The sequence below is a fragment of the Ursus arctos genome, unplaced genomic scaffold (assembly GCF_023065955.2).
Source record: "Ursus arctos isolate Adak ecotype North America unplaced genomic scaffold, UrsArc2.0 scaffold_8, whole genome shotgun sequence".
NCBI lineage: Eukaryota > Metazoa > Chordata > Mammalia > Carnivora > Ursidae > Ursus > Ursus arctos.
In genome coordinates this window covers 50,015,946-50,031,015 of record NW_026623100.1, presented here as the reverse complement: position 1 = coordinate 50,031,015, position 15,070 = coordinate 50,015,946, and the positions used below count along the sequence as shown (strand labels likewise).

The 15,070-nt window shown below is 42.8% G+C and overlaps 1 protein-coding gene across 2 annotated transcripts in view; it reads left to right on the top strand.

Moving 5' to 3' along the window:
- Positions 1–6,426, top strand: part of TMEM87B (transmembrane protein 87B) — a 47,472-nt gene extending 41,046 nt beyond the window's left edge. For both annotated transcript variants that reach the window (XM_057309209.1, XM_057309208.1), the window contains exons 18-19: positions 1,916–1,946; positions 3,084–6,426. In XM_057309209.1, the coding sequence (XP_057165192.1) occupies positions 1,916–1,946; positions 3,084–3,143 (91 nt within the window). In that variant the 3' untranslated portion in view covers positions 3,144–6,426. The remainder of the gene's footprint in view (positions 1–1,915; positions 1,947–3,083) is intronic.
- Positions 6,427–15,070: the final 8,644 nt, after the last annotated feature.

Here is a 15,070-nt window from a genome sequence, read left to right as displayed (position 1 = left end):
ACTCCAGCCTTTTCTCATCTAAGTTTTTCAGGATTAGAATCAATTTTATTTTGTTTCAACTTCCTATTATGGAAAAGTTCAAACATACATAAAACATTTTTTTCAAACACATGGAACAACAATGCCATGTATGGTGGGGAAGCTGTGGAGGAAAAACACGAGCATCAGAAGAATAGAGTGCAGACAAAGCCCCTCAGGAACTTTGAGCTAATCAGGATCAAGATCCTGTTTGACACAAGAATTCTGTGTAGCTATTTCCGCCACAGAAAACAGTAGGATAGCCAGATATGATAACGTTTTCATATCCTGTTCTTTCCCTTCCCCGCTCCCATTTACTTCCTATTTAGACAGTTCCTGTCGAGTATGAAATTCTGTTTGCATGTCATAGGATGATTTGACTAGATCTAACATATGATGCAATCTATTATGAGATAGACATAATGACTTTTCCTTACCTCTGATAAGCCATTAAAGACACAGCAGAGTTCACCTCCTTCTTCAGTGCACTCAATACATCTTAATAAGTTTTAAAGTCATTAACCTCACAGAGGAACTGTTTTTAAGATTGCTGGTGTTTATCTCCAGAGTGCTGAGCACCCGACCGTGGTCTTCTGGGTCTCACAGGTTCTGGTTCATGTTTCCCCTAAAGCAGTCTTCTCCCTGGATTTTCCTTAATAGAAGCATTACAAACAATCTCTCCTGGCCCCTTTCTCACACCTGGCTCGTCTCTTGGTTCTCTTTCTTCTGCCCTCACCGTAGCCTGCTCTGTAAGTGGCGTCCCCTGGAGTCTTGCAGTGATGGCACTTGCGTGTTGCAGCTCCAGCAGATAGACTTTTCCTCCAGGCTCTCCCTCTCAGTGAGGGGGATCTATCACTCATCGAGGCTCTACACTTGGCTTTTCTTTTTATCCATACTATCTTTCCCAGGCGAAGGTTATATTGTATAACTCTCTGTCCAGTACCTTCACCGGTAGACATCCAGTCAGCAGTAGTAATGATATGGGAATTAAACAGGTACTTGATTCCATAAATACCACCTTTCATAGTATGTTTACTCATCCCTCTTTTTTTTAATGTACATATTTAAGGTGTACGTGAAGATTTGCTCTACATACGCATAGTGAAATGATTACTACAGTCAAGCGTATTCATTCCTGTTAAGTTCTCACAAAAGCACATGACATCAGTTAGATAACACATCACTACTCGATACTTGTCCAGCTGTTGAAAGTGAAAAATGGCTGGGGCTTAAAAAATAAATCCATAGTCGGATGTCAGTTGTGTTTGGAATTACTGATTTGTATGGTATATTCATTGATATTCTTCCAACATATTTCCCTCTAGAATTGCTCATCTTGCCTTGTTTCCATTTGAAGTTATGATTATTTTCACATTTCAGTTTTTAACTGAAATTTTTTTTTAAGTATAGCACACATTCTGGAAAGTATAGAATCCTAAGCTCCAATAAATTTTCAATATGAACACATTCGTGTAACCAGCACCCAGATAAGAAAAAAAAAAGAACATCATCAGTGCCCTAAAAACCCCTTTGTTTTCTTCCCAAATCACAACCCCACTTTCCAAAATATGCTGCTGTCCTGACGTCTCGTAACTGTAGATTACTTGTGTCAGTTTAAAAAATGTATCCCTTGCTAATCCATTCCTTTTCTTTGCTGCATAGTATTTCATTGTGTGAACATACTAGTTGACCCACATGGGCTATTTTTAGTTTGGGGACTCTTAAGAACAGTATGAAAATTCCTCTCCATGTTTGTTGGTGAACCTAGGTGTTTATTTCTGTTGGCTGTGTTCCTCTAGGATTGAGAATTTGTAGGTCACTGAATATGACTGTATTCAGCGTTAGTACATACACTAGACTTTTAATAACATTGTCATCTGTTTCTGTTTTGTTTCAGAGCTCTTCCAGTGTTAGTGGATTCAGATGAGGTAAAACATATTTTTTGCTTATTTTCTTGGTGCTGTTATTTTCACAAAGTAGAAATGTATTTCAGAAAGAAATTCTGGAACTTTATAAAATGATTTCAAATTGAGCAGGTTGGAAGACAGTGCACTGGTTTGTCAGTTAAGTGTAAAGGAACTCGATCCTCATTTAAAACAGGAGCAAGATAAGTGCTTGTTGATATGAAGGAAGGGAGAATTATTTTATAAGATTTCAAGTCTATGATTTTCTAACATCTTGTACGTTGGTAAGAGTTCAGAATACTTTAAGATGGCAGTTTGTCTAAATTTCTTTTATTTGAGATATTTTGCTGGGGTATTAAATAGAGTTTCTATCTCATTTTCATTTATAAGCAGGAGACGTGAATAGAGGATGTGGATTTGGGAAGGTTTGGGGGAGGAAAATGAGTTATGGGTCATCTGGACATTGAAGGGTAGCCCAAGACGAGAAGAAGTCTGAATTGTGACAAAGGGTGGATGTGGGGAACAGGAGCTTTCAGGAAGGAACCGTAGAGGGAAATAAGTGGTGGCCAAGGCGTGACTTAGGTGGTGGCTGGGGAATAGGAGAGAAGCCACAGCTGAAGGTAAGGGCGGTGACCGGCCGCAGCAGGTTGACCGGACCATAGCGGGAGGTTTTGAGGAGGCTTCAGTGGACATGCACTTGGCTACAAAGCAGTTGAACTTCAGGATTTAGAACTCTATGGAAAGATACACCATGGAGAATTGCTTTAAAATGGCATTTGGAGGATTCATGTGATAAATAATTTTATAATTTCAAAATACATGAATTGTGTAAAGTGAGACAGATCCCCGGATGAACTATGCCTAAGAAATCCATGTTAGCCCCGTCCCTGCCTCTCACCGGTGATTCTGAACTCCAGATGCTTTCCAGCTAGCAGGATGTTCAAGTTTTCTGAACTTGCCAATGGATATTGGCCATCCATCACTAGAAGTGTGGATTATCTGGTGTTTATTTTCTGTATCTAATATTTCTGTGTGTACCATGGAATATACTTAATCCCCCACAAAACTGTGACCATTGAAAGATTAGAGAATTTTGTTATGTTCTGGAAGGAGCATCAACATTTACAAGCATATCTTTTGTTGTTGTTGTTGTTTTTTCAGGAAATCATGACCAGATCTGAAATGGCAGAAAAAATGTTCTCTTCAGAAAAGATAATGTGATTGGAACCCACAGAAATGAAACCTAGTTCACGGTGAAGGACTTCCTCAAGACTGAGAGAGCTTTGTTTTGATGTAGTACAATGAGGTTTTATTGCATTATCTTGGAAATCTGTGTATTACAACTAAGAATTCAGGTGGTAGGAGGGTTCTGCGACCGTTTTAAGCTACTCTGGAATGTCAGCTTCATGTCCGTCAAATTGCCTGGATTTGGAAATAATCTAAGAAAAGTATTATGATAAAGAAATATACCCAAATGCCCTTAGCTGAGAGGTAGCAAGGATGCGGATTTGGATTTTCTCATTTCTCTGGAAAATATGACAATTCCAGACTTAAAAGTACCTTTTACATAAGCACTCCTGCTATTCTTCCACTAACCTTTGAGTATATGATGTCATTCTTCTGTAATGTGGTAAAGCAGCGCCTTCGTCTCCTGGGTTTGTAGTGACTAGATGCAATAATAGTTTTCTTTGACTTTTATACTGAAGTGATTTGAAATTAAGTAAAACTTGGTTAGCCTTAGAACATAAGCCTGTTTATATGGTTAGCTTTGGTGTGTGGGTGTGGGTGTGGGTGTCTATACGTATACATACGGGTCCATGCAAAGTCCTTGTTTGTAAATATCACCATGCACACCAAATCACAGAGTTGGGTCCTCTCTGTCTGAGCTCAGGGGAGCACAAGTACACAGGAAAGAGATCTCGATGGTCACTTCCAAGGATTTGCTCTGCCATTGTCCCCTCACTCAGGCCATATGCGCACACACGAGCTGCTGCTGAATCTGTCTGGGGCAGGTGCTGACACGTGGCCACATCGGGGTTCCTCTCCGGCAAGCTGGGGACCCATGACCAGGGAGCCTTGTAGACACTATTACATCCTTTACGTAATCTTGGTTTATTTGGTTTCATAATGAAACATATTTACCTGCACAGTATATCACTATTAATCTTGTAAGTAATTTCTTAAACTTCAACCATGTTTTACACATCATTTTGTTACATTATATATGTAATATGTGATTTGAAATTTTGTTTTAATATTTTTTTAAGTACAGAACATTCTAAACTTGAAAGATAGTTGAATGTAGAATGATGGAAATGTGAATGTTTTGCTGCTTTCATGACCAAAGATACAGGGCTAGTGGACATTTAGAATAGGAATAAAAGTTAGACTCTTGTATATCTTTCTTTGAAGAGGTTCTAACCTTGTGAATTGAGAACGACTTCAGAGAACTTTGAGAAGCATTTAAAGTCTTAACCAGTACAAACACTTAAGTATAACCATTAATTTATTTTCATCGTGAAGCCACAAAACAAATTTTTTTCTTCAAGAGCCTGCCTTTTCAATTTATTTCTCATTTACTCGTGTCATAGGGGTTAGGAAAAAAATTTTCTAGTAGTAATGTGTCTTGAAAGATAACTTTCAGATTTATTTCCAATAGGAAACACTGAATGGTTTGGGGCATCCTTCGTAGGAAAGGAGTGTCCGTTAGTGTGGGTTCCATTCCTTATTTCCATTTCTGCCACAATAATGGACCCCTCACCCACTACCTTTCCCAGCATTTATGTCCATTCTGGTTTTGGTGTATTTTACCCTGGGCCCAGTTGTTTCAGACCTGGAGGTGACCCTACCTTCTCATTCCTAACATTTTTCACTCCTACCATTCCCAGATGTCGAGGCAGACCCCGAGCTCATCATATGGCTCCAGCTAAAGTGTGAAATACAGGGTCCTCGCTTCCAGCCTATAGGAGCTGCAGATGTAGTGGGGCAGGAGTGGGGGGTCGATGGTGAGCACAAGGGACACTGCCTCTGGCATAACCTCAGTAGTGGGTATAAAAACCCTTCTTTCTGCCGCTGGAAAGATAAAGGATGCGCCGTGTATAGCTCAGCTACAGGCTGAAATGCAAACTTTTCTCATCTTCTAGAGGAAACGGGATTCCCTCCTGATAACCTTGTCAGAAATGTTTTTTTAAAGGGTATATATGGTATCTGTCACTTTCAGTGGTAATTGTGTCGTCAGTTGATGTCTCTTGACCTGAATTGAGTATTCCTATGGAAGGTCCTCTTAGCTGCCTGATATGAGCAGGAGGGGGTGTCCTAGGGCTGTAGCTATGGTTCATCTGAAGGACACCGGGGAGAAGTGATACCTGGGGCCATTGTACAGCTCATTATCCCAGCTTCTGCACGAAGTGTCCAGAAACTGGTCATCAGAGCTTTTGAGCTTATCAGATCGGTTTCTTCTTGGGATACCATCAAGATAGGACTCACTATAAATGAAGGGATCTGAGGAGAAGAGTCCAGTTTTATGTGTTTCTAGACAAAATGCTGAAGTGTTCTTATACAAGTCATGTTAGATTTATATGATATGTGAAATTTGCTTTCAAGGGAATTTTCATGGTTTGAGTTAGATTAGCATTTAATTATCTGCTTTAAAGGGTAGTTAATTTATTTCACAAATAAGGAAAAATAGATGAATATGTGAATTTTTTAAGACTGAGAGATGATGTTCCTTTACTTTTCCGGTAAAGAAGATAATTTTTAAATCTTTCATATCCTGTAGAGAAAACCAGCTTTTCCTCTGTGATACAGTACATTTTGTTTGCACTACTATCATGTCAAGACCGAAAGTATAAAAAATGTACATATAAGATTGATTTTTATATCTTTTTTTTTTTTTTTTTTAAGGGGTTTGAGGTGCCTGCCTGGCTCATTCTTCAGTAAAACATACGACTCTTGATCTTGGGGTCGTGAGTTCAAGCCCCACGTTGGGGGTAGAGTTTACTTTAAAAATAAATAAAAGGGGTTTGAGTGTATTGCACTAAGCTATACATGACTGGTTTAAAGTGGAGAGATGTTATGCTCGATTTAAAAATCACTAGTTTTCTTAGTGTGTCCTTTGTATGATCAATAGCATGCAATAAGCAATATAAAACACCAAGCCTTATACTTACAAGAAAGAAGTTTAACATATTGGTTAAAGTTCTAAACATATCAAATGTATATAAGTGACAAAGTAGGATTTTAGCGAAATGTACGGTGTATGTAGAAGCTCAGTACTGCGTTAAGAGATTTCGTTAGAACTAGGAAGGCGTTCATGTATTTGAGGAGAAAATTTAGGGGTTTGAGAAGTTATATTTTTCTATTTAAAAGGGTTAAATTATTGTATAATTGGGAAGAAGTTGCTTTGAATGTAGGACAAAACTGTTTCAAAGATTTTTGTTTGAAAAGTTGATGTATTTTTGTGCCTTAATATTTGTTCTGACTTTTAATAAAATGCTTTCTGAAATTCTGGATGATTTTCTTTTTTAAAGATTTTATTTATTTCTTTGACAGCCAGCCAGCAAGAGAGGGAACACAAGCAGGGGGAGCGGGAGAGGAAGAAGCAGGCTCCCAGCGGAGGAGCCTGATGCGGGGCTCAATCCCAGGGACCTAGGATCACGCCCTGAGCCGAAGGCAGACGCTTAACAACTGAGCCACCCAGCGCCCCCGGATTATTGATTTTAGTATCTGTTAAAGCTGGATTATGTAAAGCTGCAGGAAATGTAGACCCAAATAGATGGCGGGCTTTAAACAAGTCTTAAGACAGGAGATGCCCTGATTAACAAATATGGAAAAGTGTTCAACCTCAGCAGTGAGCAAAGAGATGCAAAATACCGGGCGCCTGGGTAGCCTCAGTCGGTGAAGCGGCCCACTCTTGGTTTCAGCTCAGGTCACGAACTCAGGGTCAAACGTCAAACTTAGGGTCGTGAGATTGAGCCCGGAATCATGCTTTGTGCTCAGCGGGGAGTCGGCTTGAGATTCTCTCTCCCTCTCCCCCTCAGTTGTGCGTGTGCACTCTCTCTCTCCCCCCCGAATAAATACATAAATAGGGGCACCTGGGTGACTCAGTTGCTTAAGCGTCTGCCTTCAGCTCAGGTCGTGATCCCAGGGTCCTGGGATTGAGTCCCACTTCGGGCTCCCTGCTGGTCCCCCTCCCCCACCCCCCCCATGCTCTCTGTCCTGCTACTTTTCTCTCTCTCTCAAATAAATAAATAAAATCTTTGAAAAATAAGTAAATACATAAATAAAATCTTTTTAATGCAAAATATAAGATGGGGGAATTTTAAAAATTAACAGGTTTATAATAATGTACTTGTAAAATTTGTTATTTAAAGTGGAGACAGAATTAGAAACAGATGTCAACAATAGAATAGTAAGTGAATTATGGTCTAGCCAGCTACTTTATGGGATACTGCAACCATTAAATTATGAAGACTTCATAATAACATAGAAAAATACTTGTAAGAAATAAGATACAAAGTTACTGTTGTGAACTCCTATCCATGAAAACACAAAGTAGAGAAAGGATTGAGTGAAAATGCACCATGATGGCATTCATGATTAATGTTTAGATTTAGTTGAGCTGTGCTCACAAAGTGATTCAACATTTCAGGTTATTTCTTGGTCATGCAACAGTTCTGGGGTGGGTATGGAGGTGGGCAAGGCAACCTTCCCCCACACATCTCTCAGGGACCCAAAGTTTCTCTCTTGTGGGCCCTCCAGCTCCTAGGGCCTGTCATCTGCATGTAGCCAACAGAAGGAGAAAGGACAGCCTGGGAAGTTTTGTGGGGCAAAACCTGGAAGGGTTGCTCATCACTTCGGAGTGTATTCCACGGGCAGTCACATGGCCACACAGACTGGCAGGCATCTGGGAGGTCAGAGCCATGCGCCTGCCAATTCTATCTATGAAGGAGAGGATGGATTTGGGTGGACAGCTAGTGACTTCTGCCACAGATTATTTGGGAGCAGTGGACAGGGGAGACAAAAACTTCTGCCTTTCTATTTTCTAAGGTAAACATATGGAGAAATAAATATCTAAAAAGTGATAGTACATAAGTAGGCTATATGATATCAGAAAATCTAGAAATGCGTGTGGTCTCAGAACACAGCTTAATCCATTAATAAATAAAATCCCACCTGCCCCACGTAAGTAGATGGAACATGAACATTCTTGGAAATTCTCCCAGCCTTGGGAGTGGCCAAGATGGGTGATCCCCGGAGGAAAAGGAGGCCTCTTGTAATAACAGTGCTGACAGTTTAGGGAGGGTTGGGAGCGCTCCTGGAGTGGCAGGCTCTGTTAACCATGGGAGTCTCCATAGCCAGTGAGTTTATAGATGAGAAAATAGACTGAGCATGGCTAAATAATTTGCCCAAAGTCACCCTCCTGGCAGTTGGAAAGCTAGTATATTACCGGTGGGAGGCACCTTTGAAGGGTTTCCAAAGTCCTGGGCAGAGGGGAGGTACATGGTTGCTTGTTATAGGATTAAGCTCACGTATCTGAAGTGCTTGGTGCTCAGGCCTTCACAGCACAGCGAAGTTATAAAAAAAATGCATCAGTGATGGTCATGGAGGCTACTGAGACCCAGCTGAAATAAAGTCCTCTTGTGTGAAATTCATAGTCTAAGACTTATTTACATGGGTTGCAATGGAAGTTTCCCAGGAAAACTGCCCCTTCACTGATGGTGGATTTACTGTTTACTCCTTTCTATTTATTATTTACTACTATTGCTAAATTCCTCTTAACATAAGCTGGTATGGGACTGAATTCAGATGTAAATGATTTTGACAGTATTTCCTTTAAATCATTGTGGAAAAGTAGTAAGAAACCGCAATGGAAGTTTATGTACAGGAAAACTTTTAAAAGCTATCCAGCAGATGGTGCCAAAGTAGCATCTCCGAAGAGTTCTAGTCTGTAATTCTCGCCTTTAAATTTTTCTTCAATTTACTTCCCAAATGCCATGAAACAAATTTAGAGATAAAATAAAAAACTTTTAAAAAGTGTACACAAAGAGTACCGCCGTCCCCGCAAAAAAAGAAATAATGAATCGTATTATAAAAGGCGTTTGTGGATTTCAAGCTCTAATAATGGAGAAGTACCTTCTATTGGACCAAACTTCCCTACAAGTAACAACTCTCGACAAAATTTAAATGACAACTACATGAACACATTGGCAACAGACACAAAGCGGGGAGGCAAAGGAAAGGACTCCACACTTGGACGAAGGGAACTGCACTGGGCGATTTCCCCATTTTTTATGGCTTTTTCACTGATTGCAGGCCACAGTTCTCACCAAGTATAGAGAAAAACTGGATATAAACCCTGATCTTTTCCTTGCTGAATTGGAAGAAGACAGAGATGAGAAATGCAGTAGCTGGAAAGTTAAAGAATTACCGAAAGAGAAACACAAAGAAGGTAAGCACCACATCTGTGTACAAAACTCCCAAATCACTGGCTCACCCTGTATGATGCGCTTATGAGACACACTCCATGCAACCCTTCCACAGCTAAGAAAGTAGAACTGAGATTTCTGCTAACATAGGAGACAAAGTTTGACTTGAGTCCAACTCAGTAAACCTTAAGGAATGATGTGGGGGTGACATCAGAGGTAATTAGGGACGAAGGACCTCTGGAAGTTTGTCCCTTCATAAAAACAATGAAAAACGCATAAAAACTTTTAGAATTAGCTTTCAGAACTCTGGAAATGAACCAGTCTTGCAGCAACCTAAGGAGTATTTACTCACAAAAAAATTCCTGAATTTCAGTAAGAACACCAAGTTTTCCTTCCATCTGTCCTACTCCCCTACTCTGTTCCCCAGCACAGTAGTGGCCTTCAAAATTAAGGGCCCACATTCCCAGTACTGTAGGGAGCAGAATGGAGCTGGAGAGCTTTCAAAATCTCATTTCCAAAGGATTGGATTCATTGACTGGTCTAGTGGTTCCTTGGAACTCACCACTAGCAAGGCTTGTCTTTATTTGACCTGGGCCAGAGCTGGGCCAGTGTTAAAGCTTCTTCTTTGGGGATGTTTGTTAAAAAACATTTGCAGTCAAGTGTTTTAATGTTGTAGCTGCCCGAGGCAATAAGTAACAATGGGAGCAAACAACAGACTAACCAAAAGCCTCAAAAAGTAAAGCTAAAAAGAAAAGCTCCAATGTGTTTCTGAGAATCTTAAAGGCCACGTGCATATGTCGGGCTTTGCACAGCAGAGTATAAGCAGGAAGTGAAGGTTAAGGCAGAGTTGTAGACCGGCTGTATGAGAGTTGAAGATGTGTCTTACCATACACACAAGCACCCTGACAAAGACTGGGTGATTTGTTGGTTCCAAGAATTTAAGGAAAATCCTGTCCAATAATTAGATGACCACCAGATAACTGAATAGAGACTTCAGTGGCCATGTATTAAAAAATAAAGATGGTACAGAATTAGTTCAGAGAAGTCACTAAACAAACATTACAAAAAGGGGCAATAACAAAAAAACCTGGGGAGAGGGAAAAATCTGACTTCCAGAATTGCCACATTATTTAAAATGTCCAGTTTTCACCAAAAAATTATGACACACACAAAGAAATAAGGGGGGAAAGGCAATCAATATAAAATTTTCTTGAGAAAGACTTACTAGATAAGTACTTTAAGTCAGCTATTTTATTTATTTTTATAAAATGTATTTATTTGAGAGGGAGAGTGAGCAAGAGAGAGAGAGAGAGCATACACAAGACAGGAAGAGGCAGAGGGAGGGAGAAGCAGACTCCCCGCTGAGCAGGGAGCCCAATGTGGGGCTCAATCCCAGGACTCTGGGATCACAACCCGAGCAGAAGAGAGACGCTTAATCAACTGAGCCACCCAGGCGCCCCTAAGTCAGCTATTTTAAATATGTTCAATGACCTAGAGGAAATGGTATCAAAAGAAATAAAGTATGAGAACAACGGCTCACCAAATAGATAATATAAGTAAAGAGATAACAATTTTAAAAGTGAGGTGAATAGAGTACCTGGGTGGCTCAGTCAGTTAAGTATCTGCCTTTGGCTCAGGTCCTGATCCTGGGGTCCTGGGATCGAGCCCTGTGTCAGGCTCCTTGCACAGTCAGGAGCCTGCTTCTCCCTCTCCCCCAGCCCCTCCCCTGCTTGTGCTCTGTCTCATATGTGCACTCTCTCTCTCTAATAAATAAATAAAATCTTAAAAAAAAAATGAGCCAAATAGAAATACTTTTCTGTTGAGAAGTACAATAACTGAAATGAAGAATTTACTAGAGGCTCAATGGCAGTTTTAATCAGGCAGAATAAACACTCAGTGAACTTGAATATACGTCAATTGAGATTAATCAGTCTGTGGAATACCAAGTAAATAGAAAAAAGAAAAACGAACAGAGCCTCCGAGGTCTGTGGATCATCACCAAACATATCAATATATGCATAATGGGAAAATCTGAGAGGAGAGTAGGAAAGAGGCAGAAAGAATATTTGACAAAATAACAGCTGAAAACTCCCCAACTTGTTGAAAAACATTAATCTACACATCCAGGAAGATCAAGAAACTCCAAGTGGTATAAACTCATAGGGATCCTGTGATGTACTGAAATACATCATAATCAACCTGGCAGAAGACAAAGACAGAATTTTGAAAGCAACAAGGGAGAAGTGACTCATCACATACAAGGGATACTCAATAGATTAAAAGCTGTTTTTTCATCAGAAAACATGGGGGCAAGAGGGCAATGGGGTAACATATCCAAAGTAATGAAAGGGGGGAAAAAAACCTGTCAACCAAGAATTCAGTATCCAGGCAAACTATCTATCAGAAATGAAGGAAATGGGGCCCCTGGGTGGCTCAGTCATTAAGTGTCTGCCTTCGGCTCAGGTCATGATCCCGGGGTCCTGGGATTGAGCCCCATATCAGGCTCCCTGCTCAGTGGGGAGTCTGCTTCTCCCTCTCCAACTCCCCCTGCTTGTGTTCGCTCTCTCACTGTCTCTGTCAAATAAATAAATAAAATCCTTTAAAAAAAAAAAAAAGAAGAAGAAGAAATGAAGGAAAAATAGAGACACTCCCAAAGAAACAAAACCAGAATTCTTTGCTAGCAGTCCTGCCCTACAAGAAATACTAAAGGGAGTCCTTCAGGCTGAAATGAAATAACACTAAACAGTAACTTGAATGAAGTCATAAGTGGTACCAGTAAAGGTAATTATGTAGATAATTACAAAAGACGGTATAAATGTATTTTTTGTTTGTAACCCCTTTCGGTGCTATGATTCCAAAGAACAAACTTCTGGCTCACTTCCTTGATGTAGTGTGAAAGTGTGCTGTAGTGCCTCACACAGGGCTGTGCCCCAAGTTGGCATGCAAAAAAATATTTATGTAATGAGTGAATTGGACCATCCCTGAACTCCTTCTAGATCACCCCCCACCCCTGTTCCTACCCGATTATCCTGGGTCAGGCTAACATGCTGGGCTTTGTTCTTCAGGCCTTTTTTAGGTGTTTGGTGGGGGCTGATGACATTTAGAATCACAGATGTGGGGTGACGGTGGGAAAGGGAGAGAAGCAGCCCCAAATGAGCCAACAGGCAAAATAAGCATAGGAACCCCTATAGAGTAAGCAACATGGTGTGGGGTACCACAAGGGACCCAGAGAACCCTATAGGCCAGCTTTGGTGTGGTTGTTTCAGGCTGGATGCTGCTTCTGTTTGGATGTTAAACAGATTTCTACAGCAAATCTTCCTGTCTTGTTTTGCATTCCCACATTACGCGGGGAACACAAGTCTATCAACAAAAGCACTGATCCCAAGAGATGGTCACTGATTCTGTCAAAAACTTTAAAAATATTTTTTTAAAGATTTTATTTATTTATTCAACAGAGATAGAGACAGCCAGCAAGAAAGGGAACACAAGCAGGGGGAGTGGAAGAGGAAGAAGCAGGCTCATAGCGGAGGAGCCTGATGTGGGGCTCGATCCCAGAACGCCGGGACCACGCCCTGAGCCGGAGGCAGACGCTTAACTGCTGTGCCACCCAGGCACCCCTAAAAATATTTTCTTTAGATGTGTAGACCGCCCCCACCCAGCCAATCCCTGACATTCTGGAATATTCTCTTGAAAACTAAATATAGAGGAAACAGAAGAAGTAATATAGAGGATAGTCCCATTTTGTTAAAATCAAATGCTTTTTGGAGCCCTGAATATAGGACACTGGGCTTATTTTCCCAGTCTGCTTTCAGACAGCCCTGACAGGTTCTGGGCTGCAGGGGTCTGCCTTGACCACTGCAGGTCAAGAGCAGTTGGGGACAGAGAGAGAAGGGGCAGTACTGCTGGGGCACTGGGACCTTAGAAGGTTACTTCAGAGCAGACACCAGAGTGCTAAATGGAAGGTGGCCATAGGACAAGGGCAACAAACAGAAATTAGTTGATAGGAAAAAAAATCCCTGCTGAGATTTAGAAATGCTTAAAAAATATAAAAAGAAAGAGGAAGGGTGGGAGGGAGGGAAAGGAAAGGAAGGAAAGGAAAACGACAAGACAAAACAAAAATTCTGTAACTGTGGCTGAAATTCCTGAAGTCCTATGCTCCTGTATTTAAGTGAAAGGTGCTGAGGCCAAAGGTAGCCTGTGCTGGAAATAGCACAGCTCCGGGAGGGGCCTGAGTCCGGGGTTTACATACCTTGGGCAAGTCACTCACCCATGCCCAGATTCAGCTTTATGAACCCACACAGAGGGCAAGAGAGGGGAAGAGAACGCTTCCTTCCATCTGCCAAAGTGTAGCTCCCGGTGCACAGCCAGAGCGGGCTGAGAAGTCTTGGTCCTCCAGGGCACGTCACTGTGTAAACGCAGGGGGGATAAAATACTTATTAAACATGGCCACACCCACCAGAACCCAATCTTTCATTAGTGGGAGGGGGAGGGAGAGAGGAGCGTAAGTGAAGGGGGCTGGGGGTGCACTGGCTTTGGCATGAAGGGCAAACACATGACAGACTGAGGCAGAAAACCGTAATTTCCACAGGCTTCCTGGGATTGGGCCACTGCTGCCTGGTCCCTCCAACTTGGACAGGGAAAAGCAACGTTTTGCTCGGTCTCCAAGAACGCAAACTAAGATTACATGGGCCCCGCTGGACTTCCTGTGACAGGAAGGTGGAGGGAGACGCACAGTAGGATTTCCTGGATAATGAATGCTCAGGTGGCCAGCCTACACCACGCCCGCGCTTTCCAGGGGACTCCAACTTTCCTTTCTGCCTTCCAGTGGAACTCTTGGTCTGAGATGACAGTCTTCTGAGCTCCATTCCTTGAGCTCTGAGCGGGCTCTGCTAAATGCGGAAAGGAAAAAGAGATTTGAGGCTTGGCCAGACTTGGTGTGCACCATGACATCTGCAGTGTTGCCTTCTGAAAACATTCTTCCAGTAAGAACTTAAATAATGTTTTCCAGGAGCTTGGGGTTGAGGCCATCTGGTTCCTCGCACAGCCCCTGGATGCAGGGGACTTCAGACCACTCCTGTCTGCCCTTCCCAGCGGGATTTCCCACCGACTTCAGCAAAGCATCCGAAAGTTCTGATAACCAGCCCTTCGTTTTAAACGGAGTTCCTCCTTCCGGTTGGGGAGGGGAGAACTATCAGCGAGGAGGGCTGTAGATGCTTGGTCCCCGTGCATGTGTGTTCTTGTTCCCCACTAGCAGGATTTAGAAAGACACTCGTCTCCTCGAGGGAGAACTCAGTCGCAGTTTACGAAGCCCATCTCCCGGCCCAGCTCGTCCCGCTCTCTGAACGCCGTGGAGGAACGTGTCCCGGTCGCGGGCTGCGAAGTAGGGCAGAGCTGCAGCGGGATCGCCGCTCCGCCGCCCGTGGCTGGCGACGCGCGCCTCGGTCTCCCCCGCGGGGCCAGGGGACGGTCACGGGGTCCCGCCCGGGGCGGGCTCGCCGCCGTGCGCGCGTGCGGGGCACTGGCCACGCGGCCTCGGCCGCCCCGGCCCGCGAGGCCCTCCGGATGCCCGCGCTCGTCCTCGGCGTCGCGCCCGGCCTCCTCGGGGAGCCGCGCGGGTTGGGCGCGCTCCCAGGCGCATTCCTGGCCGGGCGGCCCCTCCTCCTCGGCCTCGGCCCGGGGGCTGGCGCCTCCCCGCCTCGCCGGGGCTGTCTCGTGCGGGCG